General features: G+C 48.2%; 1 protein-coding gene and 1 pseudogene across 1 annotated transcript in view; one reads left to right on the forward strand and one right to left on the reverse strand.

The window, feature by feature from the left end:
* Positions 1-14037: 14037 nt before the first annotated feature.
* On the reverse strand, positions 14038-14793 carry LOC107157076 (annotated as a pseudogene).
* Positions 14794-18746: 3953 nt separating this feature from the next.
* Positions 18747-19847, forward strand: part of LOC107157077 (toll interacting protein) — a 28801-nt gene continuing 27700 nt past the window's right edge. Inside the window, exons 1-2 of the mRNA XM_015503345.2 lie at positions 18747-18779; positions 19257-19313. Of these exons, the coding sequence (XP_015358831.2) occupies positions 18747-18779; positions 19257-19313 (90 nt within the window). The remainder of the gene's footprint in view (positions 18780-19256; positions 19314-19847) is intronic.

Here is a 19847-nt window from a genome sequence, read left to right on the forward strand (position 1 = left end):
AGAGGCAGCAGCTGGACACCGACTGTCTCCATGTCAGGCCAGACAGAGCAGGTGGGGCCTCAGGGGTGGGGCTTTGTGCTGCTGGCCTGGGGACTGCCACAAATCATCCATCAAAATGAATGTCTCTCATCTGAATTCTAATTAGAAAGGGGACCAGGGGGCCTTCTCTGGGACTGCCATGAGCTTCAAGCTGTCCAGCCAGGGTCACAAAGCCCCATGGGGCCAGGCACAGAAATAGGCTGTCCCCCAGGGAACTGAGTGTGCAGGTCTCGATGGTCTTTCTGAGGACCCCCTTGAATTGCGCCACCTGCAATGGGAAGAGCCACAAACTGCCGCCATCTGCAGGCCGAGCACGACCTCCTCGGACACTGGAGGGTGTTCCCTGCAGCGCGATGGGGGGCTTTCCCTGGGGAGCTCAGTGCAGAGACAGCCCCGCTAGGCCGGATAAGCAAGCATTTCCTTTGCCACCAGCTGGCCTTGATGTGTGAGTTTAGACTCTCTCACTGGGAGGTGGGTGCACGTCACCCCAGCAACCCAGACAGACACCCTCCAATGCTCACCAGGACTCCCAGCTGGACTGCACACGCTTGCCACTCTATCTTGGTTTTCATTTGTGCAGAATGTGTGCAGAGAGGAGGGTGCTGGCGCTTGGGCCTCAGCCCCCTCAGTACCTGGGAGGAGCAGGAGGCAGCTGGTGATACCTGGAAGGCGAGCAGAGACTACGGAGCAGGCCCCTGCAGCTGCGGCAGGGATCTGGAACCTTATTGCAAAGGAACATCTAACTAATCAATAGGCAGAAATACAGAATCAAGTCAGATCACCTGCTTGGCCACCAGCAATCACTGGGTGAGCGGGCAAGTGCGAGGGAGAAGTCCTGGGCCACTCTTAGCTCTCTTCCCTGTAGGGAGAGGGGCAGGTGGAGGACACCCTGCAGAGGCAGGAGGGAAAGCACAAGAGCTGGGCGGAGAGGCAGCTGGAGATGCCACCTGGAAGTTAATGGCATTTATTAGTAACTGTACTAACACTGGTGGCAGCTCACATTCTGAGGACAGCTGCTCTTGTACTTCTAATTTATCCTGAGTGTGCGTCCACATCGCAAGAGCCATTCCTAGTCACGTTTCAGAGACAAAGAAATGAAACTTACAGAGTCCTGGAACCACAGAAGACATCCCTGAATGCAGTGGCTTCTGAGTCCACATTCTGCATCCACCACTCAACCACTACAGAAAAAGTTGTGACTGTACTGAACACGTGCAGACTGTCCCGATCCCCTCCCTACACCAGGCAGTTTACCAGCTATGACGGGGCCCTCACCCTGTGTTAGGTGTGGAGGGTAATCTAGAGTGACTTACAGTACCGACAAGGACGTGTGCAGGGTGTATGCTAATACTACACAGTTTTATCTAAAGAACAGATTTCAGTATTCTCAGGGGTCCTGGAACCGATCACCCATGAATACAGTCAGTCAGTTGCATAAGGCAAGTCTCATTTTCTCCATAAAAGACCTGATTTTGAAGTTCAGTCAACTTGAACAGCCTAGCCCTGGAGAGCCACATGAAACCAGCAACAGGCGTCTAACCCCGCAATACCCATCTAGAAATGCTGTTTTCTCCCCATTGTCTTTCCAGGGGAGACTTTGGCTCAGACTCAAGGCGTCCACTCCTCCCTCTTGAGGTCATCGTGGTTTTCAGAGCACCTGCTGGGGGCCGGTCTGTACAGCTTGCAGCCCAGCATGGTCAGAGCTGAGTTCCAGAAGGGTCCTGTCCTTTCCTTCCAAATGGCAGCTGGTCATCCCTGTGGCAATATTAAAAGCCCCATCTTTGCCTTTACCTGGCAATGCCCCTCCACAGATGTCTGGCCTCTGACTTGGCTGTCCCTGCACCAAGTGGTATAGTTGCGGTTTTTAGGGTGTTCTCACATCTGCCAGGTCCAGCCCTCCAGAGACTTCTTTCCAGCTGTTGGTACAGAGGTGTTTTGCCATGAGAACTTTGCCTGGAACGTGCCCGCTGCCAGGACTCAGCAAGCTGGGTCTTCACTGAGCTCACCTTGAACTCTAGATCAATGCAGAAGAGCCAGGTCAGCACAAGGCTGGGTCCCACTGCCCATGAGCAGGAGTGCCTTTCCGTTTGCTGGGCACCTTCCTGCATCTGTTGGGTGCATTAAGGAGGCCCCACAAGACTCATGCAGTGTTCTCCCAACAGCAGCCTCTGACATCTTTAGGGCTGTCTTCTAAGCAATCGAAGCCAAATTGGTGAGTTCTGATGCTCGTGCCTAAAAGAAGATCTCCGTGGAGTGCTGATCCAGGAGGTCCAGCTGGACTTGGAGCTCCTCCTCCTCCAAATGGTCCTGAAATCACCTTCTAGGGATCATGCACAGCTCCACCCGCACCCACAGGAGGACCCCCACCTTCGCCTATGTGTGGGGGGACCCCATGCCACAGCCAGCATCCAGTGAGGGCTACTATGAGATGGCAGCTCCGGCTACGCTCACCCCACATCAGAGGTGGTAAAGGTGGGAAGTGCACACCTAGAGATTCACAAAGCACAAAGCACAGGACCTCGAGACCAAAGGACCTCAGAGGTATCATCAGAGATTCAGGAGGGGCGGCCATGCCCCTCTGAGGCCAACTGAGGCCGGAGGATCACAAGTTCCAGGAGCCTGGACAATTTAGCAAAACAAAATATCAAAAGGGCAGGGGTGTAGCTTAGTGGCAGAGCAGCCCTGGTGAAGAATTTTCATCAGCAAAGTTCACCAGGAAAACAGAGAATCATACGGATATGGTCTCCACAGTTGCAGAAAAGTTTTTAATACAATCCAACATTCATTCATGATTAAAAGAAAAAAAAAACCCTAGCAAGACCAATAGAGGAAGGAGAAAGGGGGGGAAAGGGGATAGCAGAGGGTGAAAAGGAGTAAATCAAGTTTCAGCATACATTGTCAAATGAACCCAACTATTAGGCATAACTATAATGCATTAATAAAGGGGGGACCCCTGGCAAAGCAGGAATGGAAGGGAGCTGCCTCAGCCCAGTGCCGGTGAGCCTGTCCCTGAGGGGGGGGCTGCCTGGAGCCTCTACTCAGTGCTGGGTGCTGTGGAAAGGGGGAAGAGAAAGCGGAGGGAAGCAGGTGTCGACTGCGTGCTGTGCCCGAGTACATGGAAATCCAAGTCTAACCCCAGGGCCAGGGACTGTGCCTGTTGGAGATGGGAAATAATATGTAATAGGGTTAAAGTGGGGTCAAACAGGGTGGTCCTAATCCATAGGACTGGGGTCATCCAAGAGGAGATCAGGACACAGAGGACCACATGAGGACACAGGGAGAAGACGCTGCCTGCCAGCATGCTACACCTTGATCCTGGACTTCTGCCCCAAGACCCAGGACAGTGAGCTTCTGTTGTTGAAGCCACCAGGATCTGATGCTTTGTGGCAGCAGGCCTGAGAACACTACTAACGTGCTTATGGCAAAGTCAATATATAGGGATAGAGTTTCAGTTTGGGGAGATGAGAACACTCTGGCGGAGTTTCTGGGGATGCAGAGCAGGGCGAGTGTGCCTAGTGCCCCTGCACTGTGCACTGAGACGGGGGGTGGGGGTGGGGGGATGGGGGACAGCGTCAGGGCATCTGGCTTCCTCCGCATACACATAGGGCTCAGTAAACTGCGAAGTGGACCTGGCAAAGTGGTGCAGCGAATTTCGAGGGTTGTGCTCTGCCACTGACACAGGAGCACAATGTCCACCACTCTGCCAGATCCCTGTGGTGTCCTCAGGGGCAATGACCATCATCTCCCGTCTTCCTGGTCATGGCTCCTCCTGGTTTTCTGCCTCTCTGGGTTTCTTAGAAAGCTGGCACTCCAGGGTTGGTGTAACACCAGCCTGGCTCCTGGGAACCAACGGGTTAGGCAGGGGGCTGGGATTGTGGCTCAGCGGTAGAGCACTCGCCTCTCACGTGAGAGGCACTGGGTTCGATCCTCAGCACCACATAAAAATAAATAAAATAAAGGTATTGTGTCCATCTACAACTAAAAAAATTAAAAGGAAAAAAAAAAGAGAATTCCACATTGCCTTGGACATGATCAATTCATCAAGATTTTCAAATTGATTGGCATGAGCTCACGTGAAGGCTTGTCTTCTAACTTTCAAAATGTCTTTAGTGGGTTAGGGGTATAGCTCAAAGGTAGTATGATTGCTTAGCATGCATGAAACCCTGGGTTTGATCCCACGAATTTCGCACACACAAAGTCTTTAGTATCCTATCAGTCATTTCCTCTCCTCTTCTATACAGTTGTTGGCTTTGTCTTTTTTATTTACTTGTTTTCTTTCCTTTTTTGTACTGAGGATTGAAGTGAAGCATGCTTTACCACTGAGCCACAACCCCTGTCCTTTTCATTTTTTATTTTCAGAAAGGGTCTCTTTAAGTTGCTTAGCGCCTTGCTGAGTGGCTGAGGTTGGCCTCAAGCTTGCAATTCTCCTGCCTCAGCCTCTTGAGTCTCTATGTGAGAGATAGAAAAGTCTGGTAGTTCAATTCAAAATCTACTATTCAGCCTTAATTGGCCCTTCCCTTTTGCCCACCTAATTCTAAATTTAGCCCATCTGGAGCATCTCCAATCAGAGTGAAGGGCAGCGCAGCATTGGGTTAGAGATATAAGCAGGCAGACTGCTCGCCCAGGCCCACCTGCCAGCCAGGTTCTTAGCAGCCCTTCCCCAGGAAGTAAAGGTCTGCCTTGCCCCCCTCTTTCCAGCAGCGTCTGACTTCTGGCAGCACCTGGGTATCTCTGATAGCTGGGACTACAGGTCTGCACCACTGTGCCCTGCGACTTGTAGAATTCTATTTTGACTTTATTAATTCTTTTCTGATGGGGTGCGTTTTGTCGATCCACCCTAATTGGCTTCTCATCTCTTTCATCTTATGACACAAGGCTTTATTCTGCCCCCCAAACCTGGGACTTCGTTGGGGGCTTGTTTTCTAAGCAGTTTGCAATCCAAGTACTCATCTCCCCCTACAACGAATCACCTCAGTCACTGTCCACCTTCTTCTGCGCGGCTGCCTTCCTCCCTACGCTGCTGCGGGCTTCCAGGGACAGGTGTGCTCCCTGCACCGGGGCCGCCAGGTGGTGGCAGAGTTGCTCTCCTGCGGGGGCGGCCAGCGCAGCAGCTGGCTAGAAGGAGGGGGTGGGGTTCTCGGCACACTTCTCGAATGAGCACGAGTGTATAAACAACTTGTTTGTCATGCAGTGGATCAGGTCAGTGGGGATGGGAGAAACGCTGCGGAGTGGAAGGTGGTGAGCCCCGGGGAACCTAAGACCCATTCCACTGTCCCCAAGGCTGTGCTGTCCCACGGGCTCCCCTCTAGAGTGCACAAATGCAGCACTGTGGGTACGATGTAGCCAGAGTGAACACAGAGGCGTCTAACAAGGCTGACCTCCTCTCCAGGAAAGCATTCTCTGGAGGAATTTTTAAACCGGTTTTATTTTTAAATTTATTTGCAATGCTTTTTTATTGGTGCGTTATAATTATACATAATAGTGGGATTCGTTTTACCTACTAGTACATGCGCACTGCCCCTTTCCCTGCCCTCCCCCGCCTCCTGTTTTCCTGAGATATGCCCACTCCATCCCCTTTCCCCCTTTTTCGGAGGAATGTTATGAAAAATGCCGCCTTACAGCCACAAAGGCGCAGAGTTCCAAGTCTAATCTACGTTGTTCACATTCTACCCAACAGGTCTGAAGTCCACGAAGCACCCGCCAAGGCTGATGCAGCGTCGCCCAGCGCAGCCTCTGCAGACTGAGCCAGAGGTCCCCAGGGGCGTGCCAGAGATGCCATCGCGCAAGCACCCGAGCGGGCTGGCGCGCACGCACGTGCAACAGGGAACATAGGTGGCGCGAAGTTCTGAGTCCCATCGCCTTTGTTTTTGCTAGGATTTGCTCACTTGCGAGTCAGCCTCCTCCCTTTTTTAGTGACGCAGTGTTCGCAGCAGCTCCGAGGCCCTGGAGACTTGGCCAGCAGGAGCTGCTGCAGCGGGAGCCATGGGACCACCGTGGGCGCTCTGGACGACCTAGCACTTGTTGGCTTCCCGCTTAGTATGCCCAGAGACTAAAAATAAGGGAAAGGCAAGAAAGTGTAAGGAGACAGCTGGCGTGGAGCAGCCGCTGCATGTCAGAGGGGACTCCTAGACAGAAGCACATCAGCTTCTCAACCATGCCACAATTGAGGCAGGGGTCCCAAGGAAGCCAGAGCAGGAAGCAGGGTGCAGCAAGGTGTCCAGGACCTTGGCTACTTCCGTGGAAGACAGAACTGGGAAGATCGTGCCCGGAGAGAAGCTGCAGAAACAGGTCCATTGGGAAGAAGGCCACTTGGTGGGCTGCGTGTCTGGCCCACGGTAAGGCTGGGTGTGAGAACTAGGCCAGGACCTTCAGGGTCTGAGGAACCCAGGTGGAAGGAGATATCCAAGAGTATCCAGGGCCCAGCTGGTGCCTTCCTGCTGAGTTACCTCCCACACACAGGGCCAGCCACCCCTCATCTTCACGTCTGAGTGATCTGATCTGCAGTGGCTTCTGGAGCAGCAAGCTGACTGTGGTCAGAGCCATGGTTGATTTGGGCTGATTTTGATTCACGGGGTGTGTTTCCAAGCCTTCCCTATCAAAGGGAGAAGTGATGAGGGAATAAGGAGCTTGTTCCATGACCCCTGGATTTGGAGCCCCTGGCCCAGGCCAGAGGAACGGACAGCAGGCAGTGGCTGGGGCTGGCCAGGGTGCCAGCATTGGCATGATCTTGAGGCAGGAGGGCACAGCCTTAACACGGGTGGGAGACTGATGGATGCCGGGAAGACATGGTTGGGCAGGGCACCACTGTCCATGCCACCTAGCCCGACCTCACAGGGTGCACTGGCCATTCACAGCTGGGCAGGGACACACGGGCCAGCTCCACCTGGAGGAGACCTAAGCACACTGATTGAAGCACAATGCCAGGCTTTGTTACACAGGACATTTGTTCTCAGACTGTGTTGTTCTCAGGGCCTCCAACATCTCTGAATTAGTTAGCACCTCAGAAAGGAAGAGCTGGTGCTTTCCTGAGCTCTGTGACAGGAATTCTGGGTTCCAGCAGATGCTCTTGTGTGCACAGACTCCCTGATGTGACTATCAGCAGCCAACAGCTGCATACTAGGTGTCTGGTACCTCTTTGGGCACACCTGTAACACTCCACTGGGGGCTCCAAGCAAGAGCAGAGCTCTGATTTACCCTCATCCTGCAGAATCCATCTCTCCTGCAGATTCACTCCCCACTCACTGCCCACAAGAGCATGGGTGAGTTGCTGCCCCCAGCCTCAGTTTCTCACTTGTGGCATATAGCTGTTGGCTCTCCTGAAGAGCCCAGGGGGTTGGACAGTCCCCACTTCAGAGCCCAGCAGGTGAGCATCACCAAGGCTGGATGTGGGGCCCACGTTCAGCCCACACTCATCTAATGGTACCTGATCCTGCCAGCCTCCACGGCAGCCACCCTTGGTGCTGTGGAAAGACACGTTCCAGGGATATGTAACAGCAGTACCGTGGTGGCAGGCCAGGGCTGGGTCTTCATAGAAGAACAGGAACTTTCCAGGCAGAAGAGCATCAGGGCATGTTCATCAGTTCAGTAGTTCCTAGGAAGGGACCAGAACCTCACACCATGGACAGCGGTCAGCTCAGCGTGGATCAGAAACCTCAACATAGGACCTCAGCTACAAAACACTTAGAAGAAAATACAGGAGCAAACTTTGTGACCTTGAGTTTCTTGGATATGACACCCCAAAGCAAAGCAAAAAAAAAAAAAAAAAAAAAAAAAAAAAAGGAAAAACAGGTAAACCAGACTTCATCTATATTAAAACGTTTCACCAGGTGCCAAGACTATACCTGTGATCCTAGGGACTTGGGAGGCTGGGGTGGGAGGAAGGCAAGTCCAAGGCCAGCCTTGGCAACTTAGCAAGACCCTGTCTCAAAATAAAATAAGAAAAAGGGCTGGGATGTGGCTCAGTGTTGGAGCACCCTGGGTTCAATCCTCAGGATTGCCCAAATAAAATAAAATAAAATAAAATAAAATAAAATAAATAAATAAATAAAAATAAAAAAATAAAGGGAGGTTATAGAAAGAACTGATAGAACTCAACAATGATAAGACAAACAACCCAGTTAAAAATGGCAAGGGATAGCTGGGCACAGTGCCACATGATTGTGATCCCAGCGACTCCAAAGGCTAAGGCAGGAGGATTGTGAGTTCAAAGACAGCCTCAGCAATTTAGGGAGGCCCTAAGCAACTTAAGGAGACCCTGTCTCAAAATAAAACATAAAACGGGCTGGAGATGTGGCTCAGTAGTTAATGCCCCTGGGGTTCAATCCCCAGTCCAAAAACAAAAACAAAAAGGCAAAGGATAGGAACAGGTATTTCTCCAAAGAAGATAAGTGAATACCCTGTAAGCCCCTGAAAGGAAGTCTGACGTCACCCATCAAAAAATGTAAATCCAAACCCCATTAGGTGCCCCCTTAAGCCCACTAGGATGGTCATAATAGTAACTTTTTTTTTGTACTAGGAATTGACCTAGGGGTGCTTAACCACTGAGATACAGCCTGAGCCCATTTTACGTTTTAATTTGCAATAGGGTCTCACTAAGTTGCTGAGGCCAGCTTTGAATTTGCAATCCTTCTGCCTTAGCCTCCTGGGATACTGGGATTATAGGCCTGAGCCACCAAGCCCAGTTCATAATAGTAAGTTATTCATTTATTTATTTATTAAAAATGGAAGCCAGCAAGTGTTGGGGAGGACGTGGGGAAATGGAGCCCTCCCCCTGGGCCTAGGAAGTGGCACAGCTGCTGCGGACCAGTCAGCAGTTGTTCAAATGCTGGGTACAGAGCTGCCATGTGCCTGAGCAGTTCTCTCCTAGGACATGCCCAAGAGGAATGAGAACCCATGTCCACATAAAAGCTTGTCCACAAATGTTCATAGCAGTCTTATTCACAACATTCCAATGTGACAATGACCTAAGTGTCCAGCAGCTACCAGAGAATGTGTCACACCCCTGTGATGGAGGGTTGTTTGTCCCTGAGGAGGAGTGAGACGCAATTGAAAACAGGGTCTAGATGTTCACATCAGTAGTGTCCACAGTAGCCAAGACGTGGAAGCCATCCAAGCATCCTGGTGGGTCAGCTGATTAACATTCGAGTCCACCCACACCATGGGATGTCACTAGGCCCTCAGCAGGAAGGACATTCTGACACCTGCTCCAACACGGGGACCCTCCAGGACACTGCCGAGATGAGCAGACACAGAGGAGTCTGATTCCACTGACGAGAAATGTCCAGAATAGGCCTATCCCCAGAGACAGGGGCAGTTAAGCAGAGAGGCGGCTGGGTGGCAAGTGGCAGCTGGGGGGGCAGGGCTTCTTTGGGGTCATGAAAGTGTGCAAAAATATATTGTGAGTATGCTGAAGCCACCGACGTGCACACTACATGGGCGGGTGGTGTGTGGATTACAACAGTAGAGCTCCAGGGGCCTGGAGGAGGGACAGAAGGGACCCAGAGCCCGGAGCACACAGGCTGGGCTGGCTCTGGGCCCCGCAGGGGAGAGAAGAGCTGGCAGGTGCAGTGTGGGCCACACACGGAGTCTGAGGAGGAGACGGCGGTGGACCCTCTGTGTCTTTCCTTCCCTTCCTGTCTTGATCCCAAGGCTCCTGCAGCTATCTGGCCAGGGCTACTCTGCCCAGTACCCCTCTCTTGTGTCCCAGCTAAGGGAGCCCAGAATTAGGGTGTGTGAGAGAGAGGGAGCCACAACAGTTGGAGTGACACTGAAATCAGTACCAGCAGGTGACCGCAGTGAAGTCTCAGGTGACAAAGGGAACTAGTGGCTGCCTTCAGCAGACTCAGCAGTGTTCCCAGAAAGTGCTGCTTCCAATGCAAACATGTGTGCTTCATGCCTGCGGGTGCACTTGTGGGCGTGGGAGACGAGAAGAGGGTGGCCCTGGGCGGTCCTGAGTCCAGTGGCAGAGGAGAAGGATGTGAGAAGACTTGGGTGAGACTGGAGCGTTGTGACCACAAGACAAGGACACCTGGGGCCCCTAGAACTGGCAAAGCAGGAAGGCCCCCCGCAGGCCTCTCAGTGAGCCGGGCCCTGCAGATCTCATCTGGGACCTTTGGCCCCAGGATGGAGAGGCTGTGGGTGTCTGCTGTCCTGAGGCAGGGCCTGTGCCTGCACCTGCAGTCCTACCTCGCTGGAGGACAGGCTGCTTCTGCACCATGCACCTGCCTGGCTCACCCCTTCCTTGGGATCATGGGCTCTAAGCAGCCCTGACATGGGCTTCTACCTGTGTCTGCCCTGGGGGCTGCTCCTTGTGGCTTTGGAGACCACCAATTCACAGGAAAGCTGCCACATCCCCAGGAGACAGCCCCGACAGGGACCCAGGTTTGGGGATGGCTCAAGAGTCTCCCACTGCACTGTTGGAAGATGGGTCTAGTTGTGGTGGCAGCTCACTGTAGTTTTTTGTTGTTGTTTGTTTTTAAATATTTATGATTTATTATTATTTTTTAAGGTGGACACAATATCTTTATTTTATTTTTATGTGGTGCTGAGGATGGAACCCAGTGCCTCGTGCAGTGGTAGGTGAGCGCTCTATCATTGAGCTACAACCCCAGCCCCTCTCACTGTGGTTTTAATGCATCTTTCCTATCTTGGTGGCCAAGTGTCCTTCCAACCCTTCTGAGCATTCCAGTTGGGTTGCTGCTTTTCTTATTTGTCGCATTCCATGACTAAACACTCGGGGTCACTCCAGGTGAACTGGGCTGGCATGAAATAATCACACAGAGACAGAGAAACACCTTTTTCTTTGGGTCCTGTCACAGCTCCTCTGATCTTAGGGATCTGTGGAAAAGAGAGAGGAGCATGAGCTGCACCCTTTTATTGAGGAGAAGCCCGTCAAATGAGGCCAGGGGTAGGGTTACCAAGGAACAGGTGAGTGTAGCTCAACCCCTCTGCGTGCCACCTACTCCTAGGGCCTCGCCTAGTTATCCCAGCCAAGGAAAGCCCAAGTTGCGAGTCACAGCACCTCCAGCGCCAGACTAGAGTGATCTTCCAGATCCCCGTGGTGCATCAGGACTTAAAGGTGTGTGCATTTGGAATGGCTCCCACACTTATTAAGTTTGAAGATATTCAGATCTGTTCTGCACAATGTTCCTTCAACTGATGTGTGATTTGCAAATATTCTCTTGGTCTATGGCTTATCATTTTCTTAACTGTGTCTTCAGGAGTAAAAGTTATTAAATTCAATTAAATCATAAAAATATGATGGACTCATAAAAATCACATTGGGAGCTGGGCGTGGTGACCCACGCCTGTCATCCCAAAAGCTTGGGAGGCTGAGGCAGGACGACTGCAGGTTCAAAGCCAGCCTCAGCAACTCAGGAAGGCCTTAAATAACTCATGGAGACTCCATCTCTAAGTAAAATATTGAAAGGGCTGAGGATGAGGGGGCTGGGATTGTGGCTCAATGGTTAAGGCCCCTGGGTTCAATCCCTGGTACCAAAAAAAAAAAAAAAAGGGCTGTTGTATCTAAGAAATTCTCACTCAGCTCCAAGTTACAAAGATGTTCTCATTTCTTTCAGGAAGGTGTGTGTTTATGTATTTCACACTTATGTCCACCGGTAATCCTTAACTTGTCCATTGAAACACTGTGTTGGCCAAGGCTACTGTTCTGCACGTGATACCCAGGTATTCCAGCACCATTTGCTGAAAAGACCATCCTTTCTCTGCAGAAAGTCTTGCACCTTTGTCCAGAATGAATTAACATGGAATTACTCACCACAGCCAAGAGACGGAAGCAGGCCAAGTGGCTGGACAGATGGCTGGACAGACAGACGCAGCCCATCTACACAGCCATTCAGCAAGGAAATTCTGACATGGGTGACCTTGAGGACACTGTGCTCAGTGAGACAAGCCAGTCAAATGAGGCAAGGGGTAGGATTACAAAGGAACAGGTGAGTGTAGCTCAACCCTTCTGGGTGTCCCCAGAGGAGTCACAGACGTAGAAACAGGGAGTAAAGTGGCTGATGCAGCCAGAAGGCTGGGGCTGGTGCTTATGGGAGGGGGTTCCAGCTTTGCAAAGTACATACATTTAAAACTACAGAAATGCACACTTGAAGGGGGTCAAAGTTGATGTTATTCCCTTTTGACCACAAATCAGTATGTTTAAAAACTAATCAGCCACCGAGTGTGACTCTGGTCTGACTGTGCGTTCTGTTTCGTTGATCGGTGTTCAGTCTGCCCTGGTGGTGGCATACCACAGTGGCCTGATCACCAGGCCTCTATGGTATGTCTTGTCATCAGGTACTGAAACTTGCAATTTTGTCCTTCTTTTTCACAATTGTTCTGGATCCAACCTCCCTCCCTCTCTGTTACCAGGCTGCCCTTGAGCTCCTGGGCTCACTACATCCCCACAGCACAGAGACTACAGAATGCACCACCGTCCTCTGGATTTTTCTGTCTGTTGCATTTCCATATTAATTCAATTCCTTCTGAGGAGGAGCTTGCTGGGGTTTCAGTAGGATTATGTGTATCCATATATCAATTAGGGGAGATTAACTTTTTTAAAAAAGCGTGTCTTAAAAAGAACACAATATGTCTTTCCACTTTTTGTGTATTCTTTAATTTCTCTCAGCAACATTTTATAATTTTCACTGTGCAAGTCTTGAACATTTTGGTCAGATTTACCCCCCAAGTATTTATTTATGCATTTAACATGTTTTTTTTTTTAAAAAGAAACATCAATTTACAAAGTTAAAATACTCAAACTTATCAACTGCTAAAATATAAACTCTAGTACTTTTGGCTTCTTAAATTCTATAAGACAACATATTTTGGGGTTTATTAAATGTGTTTTTATAAATTGTTGGTAAATGAAAAGACAATTTAAGATGGCTTTGTTTCTGGGTCTTTACCAAAAATAGATGATCAAGGGTTAGAATTCTACTTACATGTGTTGTTCTACATGCCAGGAATCACACAACAATAACAAAACCAATCTAGTTTTGATTAAAAAAAAAAAAACTAGAGAGAAAACAAAGTATTTTATTTCATTGACAAAAAGTCATTTTATATACATTCATAAATTTTCAGGAATGTTTCAAATTGTAAACTTAAAAGGTCAACAGCTAGGATTAAAAATGTAGGGGCTGGTGGGGCTGGGGTTGTGGCTCAGCGGTAAAGTGCTCCCCTAGCACTTGTGAAGCCCTGGGTTTGATCCTCAGCACTACATAAAAATAAATATATAAGTAAATTGTGTCTAACTACAACTAAAAAATAAATATTTTTTAAAAATGTAGGGGCTGGGGCTGTAGCTCAGTGGTAAAGTGCTTGCCTCTCATGTGTGAGGCACTGGGTTTGATCCTCAGCACCACATAAAAATAAATAAAGATACTGTATGTTCATCTACAAATAAATATTTTTTTTAAATGTAAAAAGTTGTAGATAAAAAAATATATTTTCTTTATAAGGAAAAATATTTCTGAAAGATATCTGGTACAGTAAAGTAATTATTTTATCCTATCGTTCAAAATAAAAAAGTGAAACAGGACAAAGCTACTTTTCTGCAAAGAAATTACAGAGTCTAATTACAAAAGGTTTGTAAAAGGTATATCTCAAAAATTTTTCATGTGATTAAGTTGCATGTCCTCAGTACAGACAGTTGAAGTTAAGGAGTTTTCTAAGGTCACCTTTTAATGTACCAATATAAAATAAAGTCTAATTCTCTCTCTGTGCTTAAAAAGAACAAGATTTTTTTTAAATATTAAGATTTTATTTACAAAGCTTTTTGGTTGTACAGAAAGTAAAAATGCTGTTACAATCTCGGTGTAACTGGTAGCTGCGGACAGTTGACTCACCAATCACAGCTCTCCATGCTACAGCAAGAGTCTTACACAAAAAACCTAACAATGCTCACAATTTTGTTGGCGCAAACTCCCCAGGCTGGCGGTGGATTACAAGAGGGACTAAAAGGAGGAAGGCGGAATGTCACAGGAACTCTTCTTTGGCCCTTTGGTGGGTGGGCGTCCTGGGGTTTGTATCACAGCTACCTTTTTTTTTTTCTTTTTTAAACAGCTATCAAATCCATGAGCAGTCCAACCAAGACTGAACAGTTTTGTTTGGCGGTTTTTCTGGGTCTTAATCATCTTCTTCTTAATCATCTGTTTCTCTCTTCCTCTTTTCAACTTTCTCGCTTTCTTCCTCTTCTTCATCCTCATCCTCGTCTTCCTCATCTTCATCTACTTCTCCATCACGCCCAAATTCTTCTTCCTCCCCGCTGACCTCATCTTCCTCATCTTCTTCCTCAAACTCTTCCTCCTCACCATCCTCATCCTCCTCATCTTCTTCACTTCTCCTTCTTCCTCCTCCTCTTCTTCATCCACACCATCCACCTCCGCATCTGCGTCAGGGGGCTTCCCCGTCTTCTGCATCGTAGCCGTCCAAGTCGGTCAGCTGGGGCAGGAGTCCGAACACACTCTCAGTAACCATTCACATCAGTGACTTCACAGTTAAACAGATCCAGGCTCTTCAGACAATCCAACTTTTTCAAAGGTTCCAAGGTGCTGATGTCTTTCAGTTTATTTCCACTTGAATTTAGATGTGTGAGGTTGGAAAGTCTTTCTGCTAACATATCCAGACCTCCATAGAGCTCAGCTTTTTCAATTTAGGTAGCTTGGGGAGATTTGAAACTGAAATCAAGTCTACATTTATTAAACTGAGGGAAAAGGACAAGATTTTTAAAAACATTGATCTGATCTTGTTTATCAAGATAACTTATTGTGTCTATTAGGTTTTATGAACTAGGGTTCATACCTATTTTAAATTTGTTTTGTAGCTCTGGTTAAACAAACAACTGTTATTTTAGGATATTACAATACAGCTGTCATTCTAGACTTATGTGACTAAAGACATGTATACAAATAAAAAACAAAGTATGTTTGTCTCAGCTTTGTCTAAGTGTTATGTAAAAGCTTGTAAAATGGAAGCTATGTATGTTTAATACAGGCATGGTAATGAATGAAGGCTCTTTTATACATTGTATCTGACATGAAAGGGCCACACTGACATTTAAAAACCTGGCTTATATCTGTTTTCTTTAACTACATAAATGTTTTATTGTTATATAAATGAGATGCATGTATATATCAGATAATGTCCATTTCTGATATCTCACCTGAGTTAAGGCTCTGCCTCTCACCTTACTCCATGTTAGTATGGCTCCAAAACAGGCCAGAATTAAGCTTATTTAAGATTGTGTTCAAAAGACAGATTTTTTTTTGTTATAAAGATTACTGTGATTTCAAAGTAAATAAGGGATATAATGCAAACCAAGGAAAGGTTTGAGTAGATTATAAAAGGTCTTTAAGATTATAAGAGAGTTGCAAAAGAAACAAAATATGAAAAGGATTTTATATGTGATGCATTCATAAATTGGTCTTTGTAGACGTGAAATAGATATCAATATACCTAAGTATTATTATCAACACCAGGTCTCTTGGTTTAAAGCTATTACACGAACTAAATCCTCATACTACTTTATAATTGTTGCCTGTTAGTATTTTAGAAAATTACTTCTTCTAATGGACCAACCTGAGTTGATTTAAGACAATAAACCATCGGCATCAGAACAGATAGAATGTAATGCTGACTTTTAGTACTAATACTGTCCCTAATTAATTAAAGAGGGTGACTATGAAATTACAGATATTGAAATTAAAACCCACTACTCCTACTTCAAAATGATGAAATGGCCTCTCCAAAACTTGGAGATCAAAGTCAAGGAAGTAAAAGGGCCAAGGAAAAGCAGCCAGTATTTTGGCCCCTGCCCACTAAGGTCAGCTGGAGCTCAGGGGATGATGGAACTTTTCTGAGGGCCCTGAACCTGAGGAGGCACTGGACCTCTTCATCAAGGGGAGTGTGGAGACCCTAGAGAACAGGAAGCCAGACAGTGCATATTTTGCAAAGAAGAGGAGTATTGGAGGAGGAAGTATCCCTGATACTTCTGAAGGAAGCCCTATGTGGTCAGCAGATGGCATGACTGGTCGAGGAAAGCTAAAGGAGCCAAGAGTCTTCTCAAAGGTTCCCAAGAGCGATCCCTGATAAATCTCTGCTGATTACTAACAGTAGATGAGAACAGGGTCAACTTTTGACCAACTTGGCCTTAAATACCTGGCAGGAGAATTATAAGCAAAACACAGCCATACATGAGCATTAAAAAAAAAAAAAAAAGAACATGGTTCTTTCAATGTAACCTGACATGTAAACTTGTGTCATTCCCCCCAAAAGTAAGTTAAACTGGGAGGCTAAAAAAAAGGGGGGGACTCTTATATAGGAGTGTCTGAAAACTACCACAAAAGATGCTTCCAGTGTGCTAGGCTTGCTCTGAGTCAGTTTGAGACCTACAGTGTTTTCCTAACCTCCCAAATAGGTGAGCACAATATGATTTTCACTGGTGTAATTATTTAGCTCTGATATTTGTCCCCTGGATTGCTCTAAAAGATGTAATGTGGCGCACGAAAGCTCTAGCTAACTTTACCAAGAGAGTCCTAAGTGACATAACTAAAGGGACCCTTCTGCTAACACAGAGGTAAGGCCAATGAGAAAGCTATTTTACAAAAATCAGATGGCATTCCATAGCTCAAGGGGAACCTGTGCCACTACAAAAATTTAGAGTTGTGCATATGTCTTTAACAGCTTCGTTGATGTTTCTAAAGCCTTAATTGTCCTGCACTCACTAGTATAAACACTGTGTCAGGCCACACTTTTTAACAAGTTACTATGATCATGGTCTTTAGACTAACACTGATTAGTTTTTTTTATTTTTAATTATAACAATATCTTTATTTTTTATTTTTATGTGGTTCTGAGGCTCGAACCCAGTGCTCATGCATGGTAGGCGAGCGCTCTGCCTCTGAGCCACAACCCCAGCCCCAACACTGATTGTTTTTGTGTTATTTGTTTGCAAAAAATAATGCTTTGCTGTCTTGCTTATTGTTGTACTGGCATGATCCTCATCCTAAGTAGACCATGTCCAGTCACCTGCCAACTCTCACCATGGACCTCTGTATTGCCCTGATGCCCGAGTCTCCTGAAGATTCTGTTAACTCTAGATGGTCATGGAGATGCTATCTACCATGGAAGTACCACCTCACTTATCTGGGGGCCCATTAGAAAGGACTCTGTACAAAGACCCTGTTCTTCCCTTCTCAACACCCGCTTTCAGCCTAAAAAAGTTAGAGTGGTCATTACCCAAATTCCCTCAAGCAATTAGGGTTACTGCTACAGATGTGGGGGGTAATGATGTCAGGAGGAAGAGATGAGGCTGGGAGAATAGGGAGGTGGGTCCCTGGGTATCTTCCTGGGCAGTAGAACACACACAGCACTGAAGATAGTTGGTAAGAAACTTTTAAACTTTTAAAATCAGGACCTATGTGACTGGGGGTGGGGTGGATGGGTCCATGCCTCTCCAAAGAAGGGGAAATGACTGATTGATATTTTCATATCAATATTTGGACTAAAGCTGTATGAATACATTGTGTCACTGAATGCCTTACCCAGGGTTGGGCATGGGGCTGACTTCTTTAAACTTATAGATCTATATAAACCCCTAGACAGTAGCCTCTCTTTAGTATCCTTCTCTGGGGACCCCATCCTCTTTGGGAGCACTGGTTTCTTTCTATTACTCTAGTAAAGCCTGTGACTTTGCTCTTACCCTTGTGTCCATGGATTTAAAATTTTTTTTAATTGTTGATAGACCTTTATTTATATGTGGTGCTGAGAATTGAACCCAGTGCCTCACACATGCCAGGCAAGTGAACTACCGCTGGGCCCCAGCCCCAGCCCCACGTGTCCATGGATTTTATTCTTCAAATTCATGAGATAAAGAACACAACCTCACTCTTCATGCTACACTGTAGTCCTGTGTGGAGTGCAGAGAAGATGGGCCCAGGCATGAGGGAGATAAAGAAGGGCCTTAGCAGCCAGGGCAAGATGGCAAGTAGAGAGGTTGGGGGCAGGGCCAGAGCAAATGAGCATGGAGAGAGTTTTCTGATGAGGTCAACTTCCTGCTTGACAAAAATGCTCGTGGACATAAGCAGGGGACCCAATCAGACAGATACTTCTGTACTCATGCCCCTAAGTCGGGGATAAAATAGAAAAACTAAAACAGATGCATCGTCACAGAGGGCACCAATCAATAATAGTGAGGAGACCATGGACAGGGGAGGAGGTAAGGAAAGGAGGAAATTCCAGAGACCATAAAAAGAACAAGCCAAGACTTCCCCACCACATTCCTGGCTCTGGGGCCTCTTCTCTTTGGAGAAGTTTGTCTCTGTGACTTTTGCAATAAACCAGCTGCTTGTTTGCTATCTCTGTATCCTGTTCTTCAATTCTTTGCTGAACTGAGACAATGAGCTCAGCACCCCTAGATGAGTAATAGGCTGGAAGATCCAAGGCTGGTCTTCCCTGGCAGAATCCTGGGGAGGGCTGAGAGGCCACAATTGGAGGGATGAGATACCCTCTGGGGAGCTATGCAGAACACAGGGTGGCCACTTGGGTTCTCTCAGCTCTTCCACTCACCTGCAAACCTGTGCCCCTCATTACAGGGCTGGGACCTTCTCGGAAACTAGGGTAGTGTGAACACCCCCATTCTTGCAATCAGTTCAGAAGATTTTGAACATGTCCTGCGAGTAACAAGCACGAATTATTAAAGGGCTATGAAGGTGGAAAAGGAACACTCTCAAGGGAGAGTGGGTCCTCTCACAGACGAGAGGGACAGTGTGCCTCGTCTCTGCTCCAGTTTTATTGGGGGTCCAGGAGAAGTTTCCAGAGTCCTGTCCAGGTCAACCTCTTAACTTTTGACTGACTGCAGGATGACATCAGACTTTCAAGGCCCTGTGGCCAGGACAACTCTAGGTCACTTTGGCCCATGCTGACCAGTTCTAATTGGAACCTGTTCTTACAGATTTTTTGGTTAGAGGGAATTATCCTTAGCCTCCTGAGTACCAGGATCTATTCTGCGGAAAGGGTCACAAAAGCCTCTCCTTCAGGGTAACTCAGGTTCCTCTTTTTGACATTATCTTGGGCCCGCATTTCTCCTGCAGACAGCAGGTCGTTTGCTGTGTCCACACAGGCTGTGTCCACTGTAGCCAGGCAGGGCTGGGAGTAAATCGTTTCTTGGAAAGGAAAGATGCGGTTCAGTACAGTCTACAGAACCCTTCCCTCAGCCTCAAGCGCCTATCGCTCTGGTCTGCCTGGCCCCCACCACCCCTAGGCCTGGGCCGGTCTCCCCTGGGTCCACTTCTTTAGCGTTCCCACGTAAATGCTCTACCTCCAAGGGATTCTGAGTGAATTAGGACTGCAGGGACAGCTGCCCATGGTTTGTTCTCAATCTTAAACAATCCTCTCCAGCGCATCAGACAACTGCCAGGGGAGATGGTATCTCCAGACCCCAGCTTGTAGCCTGACCTGACGGAAGTGAGGAGTTCCTGACTCCGCTGCAGTGTGGGCATGCGCAGAAGGCAGGCGAGGGGGAGCCCTTCGCAGGGCGGCCGGGGCGGGAGAGAGCCACTGCGCAGGCGCCTTCCAGCGGCCGGTCCCGGCCCCCCTGAACCTGGAGCGCGCGTGCGCGGCGAAGCCGGAAGGGGCGGTGCCTGCGCTGCGCCTGCGTGGTGAGCGCGCCGGGGGCGGGGCACGGCGGCCGTCACCTGACGGACGGCGGCTGCCTGGGGGACAACCGTTGGCACGCAGGCTCCGGCGGGGCGGAAGAGCTTATCCGTGCGGCGTCACGTGTCGGGTCGGCGAGGTGTGGGGGGCCG

The sequence above is a fragment of the Marmota marmota genome, unplaced genomic scaffold (assembly GCF_001458135.2).
Source record: "Marmota marmota marmota unplaced genomic scaffold, marMar, whole genome shotgun sequence".
Lineage (NCBI taxonomy): Eukaryota > Metazoa > Chordata > Mammalia > Rodentia > Sciuridae > Marmota > Marmota marmota.